This window comes from Tachyglossus aculeatus, chromosome 2, assembly GCF_015852505.1.
Source record: "Tachyglossus aculeatus isolate mTacAcu1 chromosome 2, mTacAcu1.pri, whole genome shotgun sequence".
In the NCBI taxonomy this organism is placed as follows: domain Eukaryota; kingdom Metazoa; phylum Chordata; class Mammalia; order Monotremata; family Tachyglossidae; genus Tachyglossus; species Tachyglossus aculeatus.
In genome coordinates, this window is record NC_052067.1 from 168,538,400 (window position 1) to 168,562,579 (window position 24,180).

Here is a 24,180-nt window from a genome sequence, read left to right on the forward strand (position 1 = left end):
ACTACAGCAGGAAAGTGAGTTTATGGAGAATGAGGAGGGTGAGCGGGGAATATAGCATGTGAAGAGAACTGCTATATAAGTCCTCTCTGCCTCCTTGTGAGCAGGGATCGTGCCGAACAACAACAGAATTGTAATGTACTCTCCCAAGAACATAGGATGGTGTTCCGCACATAGAACTGAAATACTATTGATCGATTGGTTGGTTGTTGGAAGATGGGGAGAGAGGTTGTTTGGCGGATTTGAGCGGGGAGCAAAGCAGAAGGAAAGTTACAAGCAAGGGGCTAGAGGCTAGAGAGAGGGACCGCCCCCTCCACCAAACCTGCCCCGAAAAGATTTTTTAACTTGCAAGAAAAGATGCTGCTCTTGAATTTTTTTTTCTGGAATTTATCTAAGCACGTTAGACACAGTCTCTTCCCCGCATGGAGCTCACAGTCTAAGAATCAATCAATCAATCAATCAATCAATCAATCAATCAATCGTATTTATTGAGCGCTTACTGTGTGCAGAGCACTGTACTAAGCGCTTGGGTAGTACAAGTTGGCAACATATAGAGACAGTCCCTACCCAACAGTGGGCTCACAGTCTAAAAGAGGAGAGAGAACAGGGATTCATTCATTCGCTCATATTAACTGAGCGCTTTCTGTGTACTAAGTGCTTGGGATAGTGCATTACACACTATGAGTCCTGCTCACAAGGAGCCAGAGAGGATTTATACCTCATCTCTCTATATTCTAGATTCACCATATTCTCAGCATGCACTCTTCATACTTGATAAACTCACTTTTCCTGGGGAGCTCATTCTTGAGTCTTTCATTCATTCATTTGATTGTATTTATTGAGCGCTTACTGTGTGCAGAGCACTGTACTAAGCACTTGGAAAGTACAAGTTGGCAACATAGACGGTCCCTACCCAACAACGGGCTCACAGTCTAGAAGGGGGAGACAGACAACAAAGCAAAATATATTAACAAAATAAGATAAATAGAATAGTAAATATGTACAAGTAAAATAAATAGAGTAATAAATCTGTACAAAGATATATACAGGTGCTGTGGGGAGGGGAAGGAGGCAGGGTGGGAGCGATGGGGAGGGGGAGAGGAAGGAGGGGGCTCAGTGTGGGAAGGCCTCCTGGAGGAGGTGAGCTCTCAGTAGGGCTTTGAAGGGAGGAAGATGTGTGGAGGGAGGGCATTCCAGGCCAGGGGGAGGACGTGGACCGGGGATTGATAGAGGGACAGGCGAGAACGAGGCCTAACGGTGAGGAGATTAGCGGCAGAGGAGCGGAGGGTGCGGGCTGGGCTGGAGAAGGACAGAAGGGAGGGGAGGGAGGAGGGGGCCAGGGGATGGACAGCCTTGAAACCCAGGGTGATACAAGCTAATCAGATTGGATGCAGTCCCTGTCCCTGGTGGGGCTCCCAGTTAGTGGCATTTTTATTGAGCGCTCACTATCACTATGGATAAGCAGTGTGGCTTAGTGGAAAGAGCCCGGGCTTGGGAGTCAGAGGTCTTCATTCATTCATTTAATCATATTTATTGAGCACTTACTGTGTGCAGAGCACTGTACTAAGCGTTTGGGAAGTACAAGTCGGCAACATATAGAGATGGTCCCTACCCAACAACAGGCTCACAGTCTAATCCCGCCTCTGCTATTTGTTAGCTGTGTGACCTTGGGGAAGTCACTTCACTTCTCTATGCCTCAGTTCCCTCATCTGGAAAATGGGGATTAAGACTGTGAGTCCCACATGGGACAACCTGATAACTTGTACTGGGGAAGCAGCATGGCTCAGTGGAAAGAGCACGGGATTTGGAGTCAGAGGTCAGGGGTTCAAATCCCAGAACCGCCAACTGTCAGCTGTGTGACTTTGGGCAACTCACTTCACTTCTCTGTGCCTCAGTTACCTCATCTGTAAAATGGGGATTAGACCTGTGAGCCCCCCATGGGACAACCTAATCACCTTGTAACCTCCCCAGTGCTTAGAATAGTGCTTTGCACCTAGTAAGCACTTAACAAATACCATTATTATTATCATTATTATTATTATTATTATTATTATTATTATTATTATTATTATTATTATTATTGTTACTATTACACTAGCACTCAGAACAGTGCTTGACACATTGTAAGTGCTTAATACATACCATCATTATATATGCATTATGTCCATATTTTTAAATGATCTGTGTTTCTCTCCTCCTCTAGACTTGTTACAGTCAGGGAACTTGTCTGCTAATTCTGTTGCATTCTCCCAAGTGCCGTTCTCACCTTCACAACCTCACCAAGATCTGCCCTTTTCTCTCCATCCAAACCGCTACCTTTTTATAGTAATAATAATAATAATAATGGCATTTATTAAGTGCTTACTATGTGCAAAGCACTGTTTTGAGTACAGTCACTCATCCTATCCCAACTGGATGACTGCATCAGCCCCCTTTCTTATCTCCCATCCTCCTGTCTCTCCCCGCTTCAGTCTATACTTCACTCTGCTGCCCGGATTATCTTTCTACCGAAACGCTCTGGGCATGTCACCCCTTTCCTCAAAAATCTCCAGTGGTTGCCTATCAACCTTTGTTTGAAGCAGAAACTCCTCACTATTGGCTTCAAAGCTCTCCATCCCCTCGTCCCCTCCTACCTCACCTCCCTACTCTCCTTCTCCAGGCCAGCCCGCACACTCCAATCCTCTGCTAACCTCCTCGCTGAGCCTCGTTCTCACCTCACCTGTCCCACCGTTGACCTCTGGCCTTTGTCCTACCTCTGGCCTGAAATGCCCTCCCTCCTCATATCCCCCAAACTAGCACACTTCCCCCCTTCAAAGCCCTACTGAAAGCTCACCTTCTCCAGTAGGCCTTCCCAGACTGAGCCCCCCCTTTCCTCTGCTCCTCCTCCCCTCCTCATCACCCTGACTCCCTCCCTCTGCTCTACCCCCCTACCCCACAGCATTTGTGTATATATCTACATATCTATTATTCTATTTATTTTATTAATGATGTCTTCATATCAAGTGGCGGAGCTGGGAGTAGAACCCATGACCTCTGACTCCGAAGCCTGTGCTCTTTCCACTAAGCCAGGTTTTCCACTAAGCCATGAGAAACACCGTGGCTCAGTGGAAAGAGCACGGGCTTGGGAGTCAGAGGTCATGCGTTCGAATCTGGCTCCACCACAGGTCTGCTATGTAACCTTGCGCAAGTCACTTAACTTCTCTGAGCCTCAGTTACCTCATCTGTAAAATGGGGATGAAGACTGTGAGCCCCCTGTGGGTCAACCTGATCACCTTCTACCCCCCCATGCTTAGAACAGCGCTTTGCACATAGCAAGCGCTTAACAAATGCCATCGTCATCATCAAGCTGCTTCTCATAATACATATGCATTATGCATTATGCCCCTTCCTTCCTCTCCCCCTCGTTCCCCTCTCCATCCCCCCGTCTTACCTCCTTCCCTTCCCCACAGCATCTGTATATATGTATATATGTTTGTACATATTTATTACTCTATTTATTTATATATTTATTTATATATTTTACTTGTACATATCTATTCTATTTATTTTATTTTGTTAGTATGTTTGGTTTTGTTCTCTGTCTCCCCCTTTTAGACTGTGAGCCCACTGTTGGGTAGGGACTGTCTCTATATGTTGCCAATTTGTACTTCCCAAGCGCTTAGTACAGTGCTCTGCACATAGTAAGCGCTCAATAAATACGATTGATGATGATATGCATATATATTCCCTCTCCTTTACAAGCAGGAACATCATTGCACTGTTCATTGTCGAAGCTTAATCAATCAATGCAATGGAACTTTCGGCCACATGCAATTTTTCTTAAACCCTGAAGTCCAATTTATTAAGTGTCTTGAATTTGGCTGAATCACAGCCCACTCCAGTTCACTGTTTCTTTACAATATTTAACGCATTCATCCCTATCCTCCAGATACTGGATGAGAACTAGCGTAGGCAACAGATAGCCACATGTTAAAGTGAGATTTGGCTAGAAACAAAGCAGCCACTGACATCAATCTAGTTTCTCAGTCACTGAAGGGACTCTGCCCCCCCCCCCCAATAGTGGTGACACACACATAAGCCTTTGTTAGAGAGTTTTGCAGTTCACAGAAAGACACGGAACATTTTCTGAGGCAGATGTGGACGGAAAAAGTGGAGTTCATCATTTTATCAGGTTCCCTCTGTTTCCTGAACGGGGTCAATAATCATGAGGGAAGCCAGACAAATTTAGTACGTCTTCTGGAGTACTGTTTGAGCCTGAGCCCACCTCTAAGCGTCTAGTGTACCGAGGTAGCCTCGAAAAATCAGTCCCACAGAAATTCCTTCAGTCATATTTATTGAGCACTTCCTGTGTGCAGAGCACTGTACTAAGCCCTTGGGAGAGGACAATACAGCAATAAACAGTGACATTCCCTGCCCACGAAGGGGTTACAGTCTAAAGGGGGGAAGGCCAGATATCAATAAAAATAAATAAAATGACAGATCAATCAATCAATTGTATTTATTGAGTGCTTACTGTGTGCAGGGCACTGTACTAAGCGTTTGGGAAGTACAAGTTGGCAACATATAGAGACAGTCCCTACCCAACAATGGGCTCACAGTCTAAAAATATGGACTTAAGTGCTATGGGGCTGGGAAGTAGCATGGTATAGTGGATAGCACACAGGCCTGGGAATCAGAAGGTCATGGGTTCCAATCTCCATTCTGCCACTTCTCTGCTGTGTGACCTTGAGCTAGTCATTTTACTTCTCTGTGCCTGTCACCTCAGCTGTAAAATGGGGATTGAGAATGTGAGCCCCACATGAAACAGGGACTGTGTCCAACTTAATTTGCCTGAATCCATCCCAGCCCTTAGTACAGTGCCTGTCACATAGTAAGTTAACAAATACCATCATCGTTGTTATTATTATTATCATAAGGAGAAAGAGCAAAGGGGGCAAGTCAGGGCGAGGGAGAAGGGAGTGGGAGATGAGGAAATGGATTTGTGGAAAGCACAGACCCTGAATTTTATGGCATTCTGTGACACAATTAGTCATAAGGACAAATTGTAGGAGGGAACGCACCTTGCTTTCTCCTCATTACATTGGTGTTTGCAGAAATTTAAGAATGACCCTCCTCCTTTTATCCCCCATGTAACATATAACCTTGGCCTCTGCTGTTTGGTAGCCGACCTCTGTCTGCATGAGTGAGTTTCCTTGTAGGTTAAGCGGTCTCTTCCCCCTCCCTCCGACCCTGAGCCTGGGGAAGGGCGGGGGGGCCAGACAGACAGTAGCACACATATGATTAATACGGCACAGCTGCAGGACGGCCTCATTTGCATATGTATTAATAGAGGCAAAAACAACAATTCAATTACATCCGGAGACATTCTGCATACTAAAAAACGTATGCAAATAGGCCGGGAAAAGCTCAGCCGACCGTCTTCTCTGACTTTTTCCCCAGCCCGTGTGGGTTTGAGGACGGAGCCCGACATTTGGCGAGAACTCCCCTCCGGGAGAAACTCTCCAAAAAACCCTTACGAAATTCCAGCCACCACCCCGGTCCCCAGAAGGCATTTGACATTTGGACAACGGAAATAGGATTTCCAGCTCTAGGGGGGTATGTGGCAGGCCGACTCTCTCACGATGTGCGACCGGAGCCGGCTGCATGAGGCCTATTTCTCCCTCGTGAGGAGAAGCAGCGTGGCCTGGTGGCCTGGCCACTCGCCCCAGCCTGGGAGTCAGAAGGAGCTGGGTTCTAATCTCTGGTCCGCCACTTGTCTGCTGGGGGACCATGGGTGAGACACTTCACTTCTCTGGGCATCAGTTAGCTCATATGTACCTCAGTTACCTCTGCATTAAACAAAAAAATTCCTCACCATTGGCTTTAAAGCCATCCATCCCCTTACCCCCTCCTACCTCGCTTCACTACTCTCCTACTACGACCTAGTCACTTAACTTCTCTGCGCCTCAGTTACCTCATCTGTAAAATGGGGATTGACTGTGAGCCCCCTGTGGGACAACCTGATCACCTTGTAACCTCTCCAGCACTTAGAACAGTGCTTTGCACATGGTAAGTGCTTAATAAATGCCATCATTAGCCCATACACTCCGGTGGCTAATGCTAACCTTCTCGCTTTGATCTCGTCTATCTGGTAGTCGACCCTCTGCCCACATCCTGCCTCTGGCCTGGAATGCCCTCCCTCCTCAAATCCGACAGATGATTCCTCTCCCCTATCAATCAATCAATCAATCGTATTTATTGAGCGCTTACTGTGTGCAGAGCACTGTACTAAGCCCTTGGGAAGTACAAGTTGGCAGCATATAGAGACAGTCCCTACCCAACAGTGGGCTCACAGTCTAAAAGGGGGAGACAGAGAACAAAACCAAACATACTAACAAAATAAAATAAATAGAATAGATATGCACAAATAAAATAAATAAATAAATAGAGTAATAAATATGTACAAACATATATACATATATACAGGTGCTTCAAAGACTTATTGAAGGCCCATCTCCCCCAAGAGGTCTTCCCTGACTAAGCCCTTGTTTCCTCTTTGCTCACCCCCTTCTTTGCCACACTGACTTTTTCCCTTTGTTCATCCCCCGCTTCCAGCCCCACACCACTTATGTCCAGATCAGTCATTTATTTATTCATGTCATTGGACTGTCTCCCCATCTAGGCTATAAGCTCATTGTGGGCAGGCAGTATGTCTGTATATTGTTCTAATGTCCTCTCAATCAATCAATCAATCAATCAATTGTATTTATTGAGCGCTTACTATGTGCAGAGCACTGTACTAAGCGCTTGGGAAGTACAAATTGGCAACACATAGAGACAGTCCCTACCCAACAGTGGGCTCACAGTCTAAAAGGGGGAGACAGAGAACAGAACCAAACATACCAACAAAATAAAATAAAATAAATAGGATAGAAATGTACAAGTAAAATAAATAAATAAATAAATAAATAGAGTAATAAATATGTACAACCATATATACATATATACAGGTGCTGTGGGGAAGGGAAGGAGGTAAGATGGGGGGATGGAGAGGGGGACGAGGGGGAGAGGAAGGAAGGGGAAGGAAGAGGAAGCATCTCCCAAATGCTTAGTACAGTGCTCTGCACACAGTAAGTGTTCAATAAGCATGATCGAATGAATGAATGGGTTTTGACCAGCCCTCCCTCTCCCTCCCCTCCATAACTCACCTTTCATCCATTCCCAAGTTTTTATAGGGGACAATGAGCTGGAGTGGCTTATCTCACCCGATAAAAGGGGGACAGGGCTACACTCAATTACCTATGCATGTACCTAGGCAACATCGTCGAGCGGTCAGGTCATAGCTCATTTCTTTGCTGTTGTAAACAATCAATCAACCAATCAATCAATCAATGGTATTTACTGAGCTCTTGCTCTTTGCAGATCACTGAGCTAAGTGCTTGGGAGAGTACAATATAGCAGAGTTGGTCGATAAATTCCCTTTAGTAATCCTACACTTTCTCTTTGGGGGCGAGAGCCGAAGAGATATGCGGCACATTTTTGCTGGATTATTTTTAAGACGTGAATTTCAGATGACTGCTTCGCAAGTGGCCTCGACATCATAAATTGTGCTGACAAGACTGCTGAAATCTTTTAGCAGGTTAGGAGATAGCTGATCTAGCTTAGGTGCTACCTAAATGGTGACACCGAGGAAAATGAGGCGCTCGACTAGTAGTAGTAATAATAACAGCAACAAAATAATAAATGAGAAGCAGCATGGCCTGCCGAATAGAGCACGAGGCTGGGAGTCAGAAGGCCATGGGTTCTAATCCCGGCTCCGCCACTTGTCTGCTGTGTGGCCTTGGGCAAGCTGCTCACTTCTCTGTTACCTCATCTGTGAAATGGGGATGAAGAAGGAGCCCACTGTTGGGTAGGGACTGTCTCTATATGTTGCCAACTTGTACTTCCCAAGCGCTTAGTACAGTGCTCTGCACACAGTAAGCACTCAATAAATATGATTGATTGATTGATTGATTGATTGAAGAATGTAAGCCCCATGTGGGACATGGACTGTGTCCAACCAGTTTTGTTTGGATCACCCCAGCGCTTAATACAGTGCCTGTCACATTGTAAGCACTTAACAAATGCCATTATTATAATTATTATACATGAGAAGCAGCATGGCTCAGTGGAAAAAGCATGGACTTTGGAGCCAGAGGTCATGGGTTCAAATCCTGACTCCACCACATGTCTTCTGTGTGACCTTGGGCAAGTCACTTAACTTCTCTGAGCTTCAGTTCCCACATCTGTAAAATGGGGACTAAGACTGTGAGCCCCCCGTGGGACAACCTGATCACCTTGTATCCCCCCCAGCGCTTAGAACAGTGCTTTGCACATAGTAAGCGCTTAACAAATACCATCATCATCATCATCATGAGAAGCTGCATGGCCTGGTGGATTAACTCAGGCGTGGGAGTTTGGAAGCACGTGAGGGTGAACATGGAACCAATTTCTGAGGGCAGGCTGGGTACGTGTCTACCAACTCTGTTGTATTCTCCCAAGAGCTGAGTACTGTAAGTGCTCAATAAATACTCCTGATTGATTGATTGATTGATTGGGTGAGTAGGGGAGATCCCGGTCTGGGCCACCTTAGATGGGGCTCCTTTGGCCCATTGTGGAGAGCTGTCAATGTCACTTCTGCCATCGGGCTGAGTGGGTGAAGGGAGATGTGGGAAGTTTCTGGGGGACTGAGAGACCAGAGCTCTATTTATTTATTTATACTCTATTTATTTATTTATTTTACTTGTACATATCTATTCTATTTATTTTATTTTGTTAATATGTTTGGTTTTGTTCTCTGTCTCCCCTTTCTAGACCGTGAGCCTACTGTTGGGTAGGGACTGTCTCTATATGTTGCCATCTTGTACTTCTCAAGTGCTTAGTGTACAGTGCTCTGCACACAGTAAGCGCTCAATAAACACGATTGATTGGTTGATTAATAGATTCCTCTTTTCCAGCCACCGCTCCGAGCCAGAGAGGCCTCTCAGTCAGAGGACATGGGTTCAAATCCCAGCTCTGCCAATTGTCAGCTGTGTGACATTGGGCAAGTCACTTCACTTCTCTGTGCCTCAGTTAACTCATCTGTAAAATGGGGATTAAGACTGTGAGCCCCACGTGGGACAATCTGATCACCTGGTAACCTCCCTAGCACTTAGAACAGTGCTTTGCACATAGTAAGCGCTTAATAAATGCCATCATCATTATTGTTATTATTAACTTACCTCCCTGTAATTGATTTCTTTATATTAATGCCTGTCTCCCCCTCTAGTCTGTAAACTTAAGTGTGGACAGGGAATTTGTCTACCAACTCTATTATATTGAACTCTCCCAAGCACTTGTAACAGTGCTATGCACACAGTCAACGCTCAATAAATCCATATCTCCGTCTAGACTGCAAGCTCGTTGCGGTCAAGGAAGGCAAGCAGCATGGCCTAGTGGCAAGAGCACAGGCGGAGGTGGGTTTTAATCCCCACTCTACCCCTTGTCTGCTGTGTGATCTTTGGCAAGTCACTTCACTTCTCAGTTCCCTCATCTGCAAAATGGGGATGAAGACTGTGAGCGCTATGTGCGACAGAGACTGCGACGAACCTGATTAGCCTGTATCTACCCTAGCGCTTAGAACAGTGCTTAGCACATAGTAAGCACTTAAATTCCATTAAAAAAGTACCTGATTTTTGTCATAATGTACTCTCCCAAGCACACTGTAAGTGCTCACTAAATAGGAGTGACAGACTGACTGACAATTGATGGATTGATTGGAGGGAGAACAAGTTTCAGCTGGTTCATCATCATCATCATCAATCGTATTTATTGAGCGCTTACTATGTGCAGAGCACTGTACTAAGCGCTTGGGAAGTACGAATTGGCAACATATAGAGACAGTCCCTACCCAACAGTGGGCTCACAGTCTATAAGGGGGAGACAGAGAACAAAACCAAACATACTAACAAAATAAAATAAATAGAATAGATATGTACAAGTTAAATAAATAAATAAATAAATAGAGTAATAAATATGTACAAACATATATACATATATACAGGTGCTGCGGGGAAGGGAAGGAGGTAAGATGGGGGGGATGGAGAGGGCGACGAGGGGGAGAGGAAGGAAGGGGCTCAGTGTGGGAAGGCCTCCTGGAGGAGGTGAGCTCTCAGCAGGGCCTTGAAGGGGTTCATGATAGTTTTTGTTAACAGCTTTTGAGCAAGGACATTGTGTAGGAACTGAAGCATTGACTGAGGATTTCTCTATTCAAGGTGGCTAAAATGAGGGTTTGGAATTATCTGTGGACTTGACTTATATAGGCAGTCTCTATCACCATCACCACGACTAATGCGAGTAGATTATTTATGTGTACTCCTCAAGGGGTCTTCCATATGTTGAAAGACGTGTGTTGCAGTTTCTGTTGGCTATTAATAGCGACTCCCCAAATAGGCACTGCCTCAGTTACTATTGGATTGGCCTACCAGATATTTTTAGGTTTCTGGCCCAGTGTGAGGAAAGGGAAAGAGAAGAAGGATTTTCCAATGGTTAGAAAACAAACTCTATTCCTGGCTTTGTTCTTAATTGGTTTTCTGCCTCTGGCAATACCTGGGAAGCTCATTTGTAAAACCCGGATAATAATGCTTGTCAGCTCCTTTTTTACAAAGAAGATGAGAAGAGTAATGGGAGGGTATTCATAATACGGCCTGACACCCTCAAATGAAAGGTGTCCAGGAACTTTGAAGGCAGGAGGGTTAATGAGGATGCACTTATGCACCAAGAATCTCAAAAAATCAAAGGGTTGGAAGTAGAAGAAATGCTTGTTCAAGGGATGTCACCACTTTTGGCTAAGTTTTCCTTTAATGTGACAGAAAGGGAACGTAATAATAATAATACTGATGGCGTTTGTTAAATGCTTACTATGTGCCAAGCACTGTTCTAAGCACTGGGGGAGATTCAAGGTAATCAGGTCATCCCACGTGGCTCACGGTCTTCATCCCCATTTTCCAGATGAGATAACTGAGGCACAGAGAAGTTAAGTGACTTGCCCAAAGCTAGGATTAGAACCCACAACTTCTGACTCTCAAGCCTGTGCTCTCTCCACTAAGCCATGCTGCTTCTCTAAACATAAATACAGTTGGGTCCTATGACAACTGAACTGAATTGACATGGGTTTCTGTCAATCCTCTCTGGTTTCAAGGTTTTAAGGATTTTTTGTGCTATTTATTAAGCGCATACTCTGTGTCAAACACTGTTCATTCATTCAGTCATATTTATGGGGCACTTACTAAGCGCTTGGGAAAGTACAGTTGAACAATAGACAGACATATTTCACTCTTTTAAGCACTAAGGTAGATTGTAACTTGATCAGGACAGATAGAGTCCCTGTCCCACACGGGGTTCCCAATCAAGTAGGAAGGAGAATAGGTATTGAATCCCCATTTTGCAGAACTGAGGCAGAGAGAAGTGAAGTGACTTACCTAAGGTCACACACCAATCAATCAATCCTATTTACTGAGAGCTTATATGAGCAGATTACAGTATTAAGTGATTGGGAGAGTTCAATATAACAATATAATAGAGTTGGTAGACACATTCCTTGATCCCGACAAGCTTACAGTCTAGACGGGGAGACGGACATTAATACAAAGAAAAAAGTTACTGATATGTACAAAGTAGAAGCAGCGTGGCGTAGTGGAAAGAGCCCAGGCTTGGAAGTCGGAGGTGGTGGGTTCTAATCCCACCTCTGCCACCTGTCTGCTGTGTGACTTTGGGTGAGTCACTTCACTTCTCTGTGCCTCAGTTACTTCATCTGTAAAAATGGAGATTAAGACTGTGAGCCCCCCGCGGGACAACCTGATTACGTCGTATCTCCCCCAATCCTTGGGGGAGAAGGACTTAGACTTAGGACTATGTGCTTAGAACAGTCCTTGGCACATAGTAAGCGCTTAACAAATACAAATTATAAATAACAAATAACAAATTATTATTATAATGGCTGTGGGACTGATAGAGGGGTGAGTAAAATGAGGAGGTCAGGGGGACGCAGAAGGGAGTGGGAGGAGAGGAAAGGACGGTTTAGTCAGGGAAGGCCTCTTGGAGGAGATGGGCCTTCAGTAAAAGGCTTTGTAGGTGGGAAGAATAATTGTCAATCGGCTATGAAAAGGGAGGGCGTTCCAGGCCAAAGACAGGACATTTGCAAGTGGCCAACAGTGAGGTAGACAAGATTGAGGTAGAGTGAGTAGTTTGGCGTTAGAGGAGTGAAGTGTGCGGGCTGGGTTGTAGTAGGAGGATAGTGAGGTGAGGTAGGAGGGGACGAGGGGATGGACAGCTTTAAAGCCAACGGTGAGGAGTTTCTGTTTGATGTGGATGTAGACGGGCAACCACTGGAGCTCCTTGAGGAGTGGGGAAAAGTGGACTGAGCATTTCTGTAGAAAAATGATCCAGGCAGCAGAGTGAAGTATGGACTGGAAAAGGGAGAGACAGGAGGCAGGGAGGTCAACAAGGAGGCTGATGCAGCAATCAGGGCAAGTAGTGAGGGCAGGATTAGAACCCAGCTCCTCTGACCCCCGGACCTAGTCTCTCTCCATGAGGTCACACCGCTTCTCTAGTTGGCTGACATCTCAGGGATGTGTGTCCCAGGGCCAGTTTCACCTCAACGTAGCAATGTGCCTGATCGGGAAAGAAATAAGAAATGAGATGAATCCAAAGAGAGAAAAATGTTGGACATTTTTAAAACAAGCAAATTTGTCACCTCACAGAGTACCAACCGAATCGACTTCTAACCCGTGGATCGCTTTTTTTCCCCTCTTTTTATTGCCTGGAATCTTAAGAGCTTTATCATTTGCAGTCGTAAAATGAAAATATACACCAAACCCTCAAAGGGCAAGTATGAAATTAAATTATATTTGGGCAGCTGTAACCTTTTAAAACGATCAGATTCCAGTTAATGTATTTCTTCCTGTTCCATGTGCCGACATGGTGTTTGATGGTGGGAAGGAGTCCAAAGGCCACTGGAGATAATAAATTCACTGTAAATTTCACCCCGAGGCATGTCTCCCAAAGCCCAGCTCCCCATTTAGCGAGTCTGACCTAAAACTCTTGTCACATCCAAAGGTCAGTGAGGTTGGCGTTGGGTGAATCCCCATTTATCTTCCTGGGGTATGCAAGGAGTGACATTGGAGAACGACTGACTTCCCTCAGACTATGAAAGAAGCGCCAGTTGGCGGAGGGAGAAGAGAGGAAGTCGCGTGTGGGATAAAGATACCTTCTATTCTGATGGGATTGGATCAACCTCACAATTTAGCACCTGGCTTTTTTTTCAATCAATCAATCAATCAATCAATCAACCGTATTTATTGAGTGCTTACTGTGTGCAGAGCACTGTACTAAGCACTTGGGAACTACAAGATGGCAACATATAGAGACGGTCCCTACCCAACAGTGGGCTAAAAGATATTTGGTAAGCGCTAACTATAATAATAATAACAATAATAATAATAATAATGACGTTTGTTAAGTGCTTAGTATGTGCAAAGCACTGGTCTAAGCACTGGGAAGGATACAAGGTGATCAGATTGTCCCAAGGGGGCTCACAGTCTTCATCCCCATTTTACAGATGAGGTAACTGGGGCATAGAGAAGTTAAGTGAATTGCCCGAAGTCACACAACTGACAATTGACGGAGCCAGGATTAGAACCCATGACCTCCGACTCCCAAGCCTGTGCTCTTTCCATTGAGCCACGCTACTTCTCTAGGCACTGAACTTGGCACTAAGGTAGATAGAAGCTAATCATCAGCTTGGATTCTGTCCATGTCCCATTTGGGACTCACCCTCCCCATTTTTCAGATGAGGTAACTGAGGCACAGAGAAATTAAGTAAGGAAACACAGCAGACATATGGCGGGGCTGGGATTAGAACTCAAGTCCTCTGACTCCCAGGCTTGTAGTTTTTCCAATAATAATAATAATAATAATAATGATTTATTTATTTATTTTATTTATTATTTATTTATTTTATTTTATTTCATTTTATTTTATTTATTTTATTTTATTTCATTTATTTCATTTTGTTAGTATGTTTGGTTTTATTCTCTGTCTCCCCCTTCTAGACTGTGAGCCCACTGTTGGGTAGGGACTGTCTCTATATGTTGCCAGCTTGTACTTCCCAAGCGCTTAGTACAGTGCTCTGCACACAGTAAGCGCTCAATAAATACGATTGGTTGATTGAATAATGATGGCATTTATTAAGCGCTTACTATGTGCAAAATACTGTTCTAAGCGCTGGAGAGGTTACAAGGTGATCAGGCTTTCCCACGTGGGGCTCACAGTCTTAATCTCCATTTTACAGATGAGGTAACTGAGGCACAGAGAAGTTAAGTGACTTTGCCCAAAGTCACACAGCTGACAATTGGCGGAGCCGGGATTTGAACCCATGACCTCTGACTCCAAATCCAATGCTCTTTTCCACTGAGCCACGCTGCTTCTCATAGGCCATTCTGCATCTCTGCTTCTGGTGCTGAGGTTGCATTTTTAAAATACTGTGCTGCTTTAGAGAAGCAGTAAGGCCTAGTGGAAAGAGAAGGGGCCTAGGAGTTGAAGGTCCTGAGTTCTAATCCCAGCTCCACCACGTAGCTGCTGTGGGGCCTGGGGCAAGGCACTTCACTCCTCTGGGCCTCAGTTCCCTCATCTGCAAAATGGGGATTTAATACCTGTTCTCTCGCCTACTTAAACTGTGAGCCCCATGTGGGAACTGATGCTCCTGTATCTACCTCTGCTCTTAGTACACTGCTTGGCACATAGTAAGCGCTTAACAAATGCCACAATTATCATTATCAAGTGCCATATGCATTAAGTCTTTTGGACAGTTAGAACCGACACTTTCTAAGTCTTTTCCCGAGTCCCAGAAAGGAGGGAAGAGATTAGAACTTCCATTTCAGATGACTCAGTTCTTAGAAAGGAACTCTACAAGTTTGGTTGATGCAAAATATTAATCAATCAATCAATCGTATTTACTGAGCGCTTACTGTGTGCAGAGCACTGTACTAAGCGCTTGGGAAGTACAAGTCGGCAACACGTAGAGACAGTCCCTACCCAACAGCGGGCTCACAGTCTAGAAGGGGGAGACAGAGAACAAAACCAAACATACTAACAAAATAAAATAAATAGAATAGATATGTACAAGTAAGATAAATAAATAAATAAATAGAGTAATAAATATGTACAAACATATATACATATATACAGGATACATATATACATATATACAGGATATATGTATATATGTTTATATATATGTATATATAATCCCATCCCTGCTTTCTGTTGGTAATTGTGTCCAGAGCCTGGGGAATTGCTCACCAGTGCTCTGAGAACTAACCCGTGATTCAAAGCTCCTTTTCCTTTTTATAAAAACAACAACAATGCATTCACATCAACGGCAGCGAGTTATCACGCCAAAGCCCCTCAACCCATGGGGATATAATAGAGGGAGAGTTGTGTGGCGGAAACAGACCTCAATGAGGCCATTTTAGCAAAAATTGTTATTTAAATATGTTCCGGACCCTGACTAGGCAGCCCTTTTCTAGATGACTTCATTGCTCTCAGGGTCACTAGGAGTTGCTTAGTACAGTGCTTTGCACACCGTAAGAACTCAATTAATAAAATTGAATTGAATTGATTTGGGAACATTGAGGAGTGAGTTTCATCTAGTCCCCCAGCCCCACAGTCACTGGAAATGAATAAAATCTGGCCCGCATTTTGTGAATCTTAGTCAAATGGAATCTGAGAACTTCTACCAGAGAAAAGAAGCATGTGTGAAATCTGTAAGATCCCTTGCATGGTTCTAAGATCTTTTTTTAAGGACTTCTGAGAATCGGGCCTTCCGTTTGAACATGAATTCAGTAGTCACTATCAGTCAATGGTATTTATTGGGGTTTTTTTTTGTATTTATTAAATGCTTACTATGTGTTGAGCATAGATATGTTATAAAGTTAGACACAATCCCTGTTCCACCTGAGGCTCTCTATCTAAGTGGGAGGGAGAATGGGTATTGAATCCCCATTGTGCAGTTGAGGAAACTGAGGCACAGAGTAGTTAAGCGACTTGCCCAAGATCACACAGCAGGCACGTTGAAAGAGCGGGGATTAGGACCCTGGCTCTCTGGCTCCCACGCTCCTGCTTTATTCACTAGGCCGCACTTCATGCAGAGCACTGTACTAAGCATTTGGGAGAGTCCAATAGAGTCGGTAGACTTGATTCCTCCCCTCAAGAAGCTTACAATATAGTGGAATTGTGGGAACCTTTGTATCGATAGTCAGGACCACTGATAATCTCGAAACCTGACTGAACAAAGGTGCCTGGAACTAGTATCAATCAATCAATCGTATTTATTGAGCGCTTACTGTGTGCAGAGCACTGTACTAAGCGCTTGGGAAGTACAAGTTGGCAACATATAGAGACAGTCCCTACCCAACAGTGGGCTCACACTCTAAAAGGGGGAGACAGAGAACAAAACCAAACATACTAACAAAATAAAATAAATAGACTAGATATGTACAAGTAAAATAAATAAATAAATGAATAGAGTAATAAATATGTACAAACCTATATACATATATACATAGTATCATAAGTATCATAAGATGGCTTCATTCTTGCCTTTTTAAGCCTGTTTTTCCCAAATGTCCTGTCAATCAATCAAATGATTAGTCATATTTACTGAGAACTTACTATATGCAGAGCGCTTTACTAAGCCCTTGGGAGAGTAGAATATGATAGAATTTTTGCCCGAAAGTTCAAGGCAATTCGGGGACTCCGGTGCAGGCCCTAGTGGATAGAGCACGGGCCTGGGAGTTAGAAGGACCTGGGTTCTAATCCTGACTCGGCACTTGCCTGCTGTGTGAACTTGGGCCGGTCACTTCACTTCTCTCTGCCTCGGTTACCTCATCCGTGAAATGGGGATTAAGATGGTGAGCCCCATGTGGGACAGGGACTGCGTCCAAACTGATTATCTTGCATCTACCCCAGTGCTTAGGACAGTTCCCGGCATATAGTAAGCGCTTAACAAATGCCTTACAGAGAAAAAACAAATGTAAGGCACGAATCCGTTTGAAACCCCCTGACCAAACCGTTTCAGAATCGGACTGATTTCTCATCAAGAATTCAGTCTTTCTCACTATCATGGCAACATAGCGATCCTTACAACATAGACTAGTCAAAAGAGCCCAGAAGCAGCATGGCTCAATGGAAAGAGCCTGGGCTTTGGAGTCAGAGGTCATGGGTTCAAATTCCTGCTCTGCCAATGGTCAGCTGTGTGACTTTGAGCAAGTCACTTCACTTCTCTGGGCCTCAGTTCCCTCATCTATAAAATGGGGATTAAGACTGTGAGCCCTCCGTGGGACAATCTGATCACCTTGTAACCTCCCCAGTGCTTAGAACAGTGCTTTGTACATAGTAAGCGCTTAATAAATGCCATTATTTTTATTATTTTTATTATTATTATGTCAGCGGACCTGGGTTCTAATTCCAGCTCAGCCACTTGTCTGCTATGTCACCTTGGGCAAATGCCACTGATCAATAGTCAGTGCTTCGCACATATTAAGCGCTTAACAAATGCTATCATTTTTTTTTCTATAGTCAGGGTGTAGTTTGAACCAAATTCCCATCCCTTTTAGCCAAACCAAAACCTGGAAACATTAACCTCTGGCTTCTAAACTCCTCCTCACTGATTTATTCTTTCAGTCATTCATTCAATCATATCTACTGAGCAGTTACTGTGTGCAGAGCACTGTACTAAGTGCTTGGAACAGTACGATTTAATAAACAAACACATTCCCTGCCTACAGTGAGTCTTCATCATCATTTCACAGATGCAGCAACTGAGGCACAGAGAAGTTAGGTGACTTGCCTAAGGTATTTCCCTTATCTATAATTTACTTTAATGTTTCTGTCCCTCTGTAGATTAAAAGCTCCTCATGAGCCGGTATCAAATCTACCCACTCTGTTGCCTTGTAGTCTCCCAAGTACCTAGTACAGTGCTATTTATTTATGTATTTATTTATCTATTTATTTATTTATTTATTTATTTATTTTATTTGTACATATTTATTCTATTTTATTTTGTTAATATGTTTTGTTTTGTTCTCTGTCTCCCCCTTCTAGACTGTGAGCCCGCTGTTGGGTAGGGACCATCTCTATATGTTGCCAACTTGTACTTCCCAAGCGCTTAGTACAGTGCTCTGCACACAGTAAGCGCTCAATAAATACGATTGAATGAATTGAATGAATGAATGCTCTGCACACAGTAAGCACTCAATAAATACAGTTGATTGATTGAGCATGGTTATAGGCTTGAACCTAATGACTGCCTTTTTACAAATTTCGAGGCGATTTATTTAGGATATTGGAAACATAACATTGCCCAGGGAGGAATTTGCAGGGTGGCTTAGTGGAAAGAATACGGGCTTGGGAGTCAGAGGACATGGATTCAAATCCTGGCTCTGCCACTTGTCAGGTGTGTGACTGAGCAAGTCAGCTTCTCTGTGCCTCAGTTACCTCATCTGTAAAATGGGGATTACGACTATGAGCCCCAGGTGGGACAGCTTGCTGACCTTGTATCTACCCCAGCGCTTCGAACAGTGCTTGGCACACAGTAAGCACTTAACAAATACCATAATTATTAATTATCATCTTCTAGACTGTGAGCCCGTTGTTGGGTAGGGGCCGTCTCTATATGTTGCCGACTTCTACTTCCCAAGCACTTAGTACAGTGCTCTGCACACAGTACGCTCTCAATAAATATGATTGAAAGAATGAATTTAACTAAAGCTTCATATAAACTCATTTGCCAAGCATTAATATTTATGAGCATGTTTATGCCCATTCTCAGGACTTATGCTGCCCCAGTTCTGATAAAATTTGATTGCAAATTTAATTTCACTTTAATCCTGCATCATTCAGTAAAGTAACTTTCTTCCTTTTCTCAAAAGGAAAACCTTGGCTCTGGAACACTTTAGGAATATATATATATATTTAAATTATATTAATTATAATTAATATATATTAAAATATATGTCAATCAATCGTATTTATTGAGCGCTTACTGTGTGCAGAGCACTGTACTAAGTGTTTGGGAAGTACAAGTTGGCAACATATAGAGACAGTCCCTACCCAACAGTGGGCTCACAGTCTAAAAGGGGGAGACAGAGAACAAAACCAAACATACTAACAAAATAAAATAAATAGAATAGATATGTACAAGTAAAATAAAGAAATAAATAGAGTAATAAATATGTACAAACATATATACATATATAGTTTATATATACATATATATATCAATTGAAGGTGAATTTGTCTTTTTATCAGTGCCTTTTCAGTTATTCTCTTGTAGTTTTTTTTTTTTTTTGATTCTAATTTGGGCATCTAAGATTTTGTCTGTCACCTTCTGATAGTGTTATCAATAAAATATTTCATTTCTTTGAGGAGAGGTTTGTTTTCCTAAAGAATTGTCCAACTTGAAATCATTGAATGGCCACCCATCCTGAAACAACCAGGCTAGAGTTCTATTTTAATTCCCATTTGGATACTGCAATTTGGTACACGAATGGAAAAATCTATAAATACAAGAATTGAGAAAAAGATTTGCATAAAGAGATATATTCAAAATAGAAAAATGCCTTAATTACAGCACAGCGATTTAAGATGTGTGGAACCTTATTTATAGCAAATCTATGGGCAACGTTTTTTGTTAACTAACCGGTCATTTTAATGGATCAACATGAATGGGGTGCAGGTCTAGTAAGATGAAATTGTGAAATAATTTCTATCAATTAGACTATCAAATTATCACTTGGAGACTTCCTCTCCAGGAATGGGAATTAAACATGTTAAATTCTCCAACCACCAAGTGAAAAGCTAGCAGGCATTATTATATCGCCTAAATAGAGTCACTATGTGTTTTCCTACCAATACATAATAAGCCCAATTTTCCTATCATCTGGATTAAAAAAATAATTATAATACTGCTGGTATTTTCAAGTCCTTACAATGCTCAAGCATTGAGCCAAGCCCTCGGGCCCTCTGAAATCGCATCTCCTCCAGGAGAACTTCTCCAAATTATCTCTCATCTGCTCAGGTTTTATCTCCGGTACAGCCACCTTCAAAAACACCTAATCGCTTGGGTATACACAGATATATGTCTGTTTGCAGAAGAACAATCCAGCCTGCACACTTCATTCCTCTAATGTGGAAAGAGCCCGGCCTTGGGAGTCAGAGGATGTGGGTTCTAACCCTGACTCTGCCACTTCATTCATTCATTCATTCAATCGTATTTATTGAGCGCTTACTGTGTGCAGAGCACTGTACTAAGCTCTTGGGAAGTACAAGTCGGCAACATATAGAAACGCTCCCTACGCAACACGGGCTCACAGTCTAGAAGGAGGAGACAGACGACAAAAAAAACCATGCAGACAGGTGTCAAAATCGTCAGAACAATTAGAGTTAAAGCTATATTCACATCATTAACAAAATAAATAGAATAGTAAATGTGTACAAGTAAAATAAATAGAGTAATAAATCTGTACAAGCATATATACAGGTGCTGTGGGGAGGGGAAGGAGGTAGGGCAGGGGGGATGGGGAGGAGGAGAGGAAAAAGGGGGCTCAGTCTGGGAAGGCCTCCTGGAGGAGGTGAGCTCTCCGTAGGGCTTTGAAGGGAAAAAATATGGAACGCTTCATGAATTTGCATGTAACTTGTCTGCTGTGTGATCTTGGACAAGCCACTTAACTTCTCTGTGCCTCAGTTATCTTGCCGCCAGCTCCTTGTCCATATTCATTCATTCATTCAATCGTATTTATTGAGCCCTTACTGTGTGCAGAGCACCGTACTAAACACTTGGACAGTACATTTTGGTAACAGATAGAGACAATCCCTCCTCAACAATGGGCTCATGGTCTAGAAGGGGGAGACAGGCAACAAAACAAAATAAGTAGACAGGCATCAATACCATCAAAATAGATAAATAGAATTATAGATCTATACACACCATTAATAGAGTAATAAATATGTACAAATATACACAGGTTCTGTGGGGAGGGGGTAGAGGTGATGGGGAGGGGAGGAGAAGCAGAGGAAAAGGGGCATGGGCTCAGTCTGGGATCCACATCCTGCCTGTGGCCTGGAATACCCTCCCTCCTCAAATCCAACAGACAATTACTCTCTCTTCCTTCAAAACCTTTGTAAAATCCCATCTCCTCCAAGAGGCCTTCCCTAAGTTTTCATTTCCCCTACTCCCTCTCCCTTCTGAGTTCATCATCATCATCAATCGTATTCGTTGAGCGCTTACTATGTGCAGAGCACTGTACTAAGCACTTGGGAAGTACAAATTGGCAACACATAGAGACAGTCCCTACCCAACAGTGGGCTCACAGTCTAAAAGGGGGAGTTGCCTCGGCACTTAATAATTACGGTAATGGATAATGGAAATTAAGAGTGGAGTGGCATCAAAGGTTGTGGGTCCTAATCTTGGTTCCGCCACTTGTTGGCTGTGTGACCTTGGGTAAGTGGCTTAACTTCTCTGTGCCTCAGTTCCCTCATCGGCAAAATGTGGATGAAGACTGTGAGCCCCATATGGGACAACCTGATTACCTTGTACGATTAGTACAATGCTCTGCGCACAGTCGGCGCTCAATAAATACGATTGATTGATTGATGAATGAAGGAATGTATGGAAATGTATTTTTCTTTGGGTACTGATGATGTCTTCCCTGTCTCTCTGCCTCTATTTCTCACCGCTTGTCTCCGTGTGGGTCGCTCCCTCTCTCTGCCCCGTCTCCTGGTGAACAGCAACTGTACGCCGCCCAGCTTGCTGCCATGCAGGTGGCTCCCGGCGGAAAGCTTCCAGGGTTACCCCAAGGAAATCTCGCCACGGCGCTTTCTCCTACCAGCATTCACCCCGACAAGAGCACAAGCAGCCCGCCGCCCAAGAGCAAGGTAGGTCACTTACCTGCGTGCATTGCGTTCAAAATCCTGAGAAGAATCACTGTGGTACTTGTCGAGCGCTTGCTATAGGCCAGGCACTGGACTAATAATAATAATGATGGCATTTATTAAGTGCTTGCTATGTGCAAAGCACTGTTCTTAGAGCTGGGGAGGTTACAAGGTGAGCAGGTTGTCCCACGGGGGCCTCACGGTCTTCATCCCCATTTTACAGATGAGGGAAATGAGGCCCAGAGAAGTGAGGTGATTTGCCCAAAGTCACACAGCTGACAATTGGTGGAGTGGGGATTTGAACCTGTGACCTTTGACTTTTTCCACTGAGCCATGCTGCGCTGGAGTTGTGAGAAACAGCATGGTGCAATGCATAGAATTCAGGCCTGGGAATCAGTAGGTTAGGGCTTCTAATCTTCTAGACTATGAGCCCATTAGTGGGTAGGGACTGTCTCTATATGTGGCCAACTTGTACTTCCCAAGTGCTTAGTACGGTGCTCTGCACACAGTAAGCGCTCAATAAATACGATTGAATGAATCTGCCACTAACCTCCTCACTGTGCCTCGTTCTCACCCGTCCCGCCATCGACCCCCGGCCCACGTCCTCCCCCTGTCCTGGAATGTCCTCCCTCTGCCCATCCGCCAAGCTAGCTCTCTTCCTCCCTTCAAAGCCCTACTGAGAGCTCACCTCCTCCAGGAGGCCTTCCCAGACTGAGCCCCCTTTTTCCTCTCCTCCTCCCCATCCCCCGCCCTACCTCCTTCCCCTTCCCACAGCACCTGTATATATGTTTGTATGGATTTATTACTCTATTTGTTTTACTTGTACATATTTACGATTCTATTTATTTTGTTAATGATGTGCATCTAGCTTTACTTCTGTTTATTCTGATGACTTGACACCTGTCCACATGTTTTGTTTCTCTGTCTGTCTCCCCCTTCTAGACTGTGAGCCCGTTGTTGGTCTCTATATGTTGCCGACTTGTACTTCCCAAACCCTTAGTACAGTGCTCTGCACACAGTAAGCGCTCAATAAATATGATTGAATGAATTACCTTGTATCTCCCCCAGTGCTTAGAACAGTGCCTGGCACACAGAAAGGACTTAACCGAAACCGCTAAAAAAACCAAAACCAAACCTGTCATTCAACTAATAGTGTACAGAAATGGTTTTACCAGGTGCGGTTTGAATACCAGTCTTTTAATAACAATAATTATTCCCAGACTGAGCCCCTTCCTTCCTCTCCCCCTCGTCCCCCTCTCCATCCCCCCCATCTTACCTCCTTCCCTTCCCCACAGCACCTGTATATATGTATATATGTTTGTCCATATTTTTTTACTCTATTTATTTATTTATTTATTTTATTTGTACATATCTATTCTATTTATTTTATTTTGTTAGTATGTTTGGTTTTGTTCTCTGTCTCCCCCTTTTAGACTGTGAGCCCACTGTTGGGTAGGGACTGTCTCTATATGTTGCCAATTTGTACTTCCCAAGCGCTTAATACAGTGCTCTGCACATAGTAAGCGCTCAATAAATACGATTGATGAATAATAATAATAATAATAATAAATAATAATTATGGTATTTGTTAAGCACTTACTATTTGCCGAGCATCGTTCTATGCACTAGGGTAGATACAGGGTAATGGGGTTGTCCCATGGGGGGGCTCCCAGTTTTAATCCTCATTTTACAGATGCGGTACCTGAGACACAGAGAAGTTAGCGGCTTTCCCGAAGTCACACAGCGGACAAGTGGCGAGAGAGGGATTAGAACCCACAACCTCAGACTCCCAAGCCTGGGATCTTTCCACTAAGCCACGCTGCTTCCCCACTCCATCGGTCGGGCACTCCTGGGTCCTTTGGCTTGCTCATCTAAAGGAGGACCCAGACAAATCTATTTGCAATTTGCTAAATGAAGGGGCCGGGGGGGAGGAGGAAGGAGAGGGCGGCGTAGAAAGAAAGGGATCCAAAAGGATGTAAAATTGTGTCACCTGAGCCCTCGGGTGCATGCTGTTTTCAATCTGTTGTCTGCCGGTTGGAACCTCGGAGTGGGAGTGAGCGAGCCAGGAAGGAGATATTGCTGATAAATGATAGCGGCTCTGACCTCCGAGCTCAGACTGGAAATCCGAGGCATTGATTTCACTTAGCATTCCCGCGGAGCCATCCGCCACAGTTCGGTTGGAATAAAAGAACAAGA

General features: G+C 43.8%; 1 protein-coding gene across 1 annotated transcript in view; it reads left to right on the top strand.

Moving 5' to 3' along the window:
• SOX5 (SRY-box transcription factor 5) overlaps positions 1–24,180 on the top strand; it is a 583,674-nt gene that overhangs the window by 455,775 nt on the left and 103,719 nt on the right. Inside the window, exon 9 of the mRNA XM_038741985.1 lies at positions 21,841–21,987. Within this exon, the coding sequence (XP_038597913.1) occupies positions 21,841–21,987 (147 nt within the window). The remainder of the gene's footprint in view (positions 1–21,840; positions 21,988–24,180) is intronic.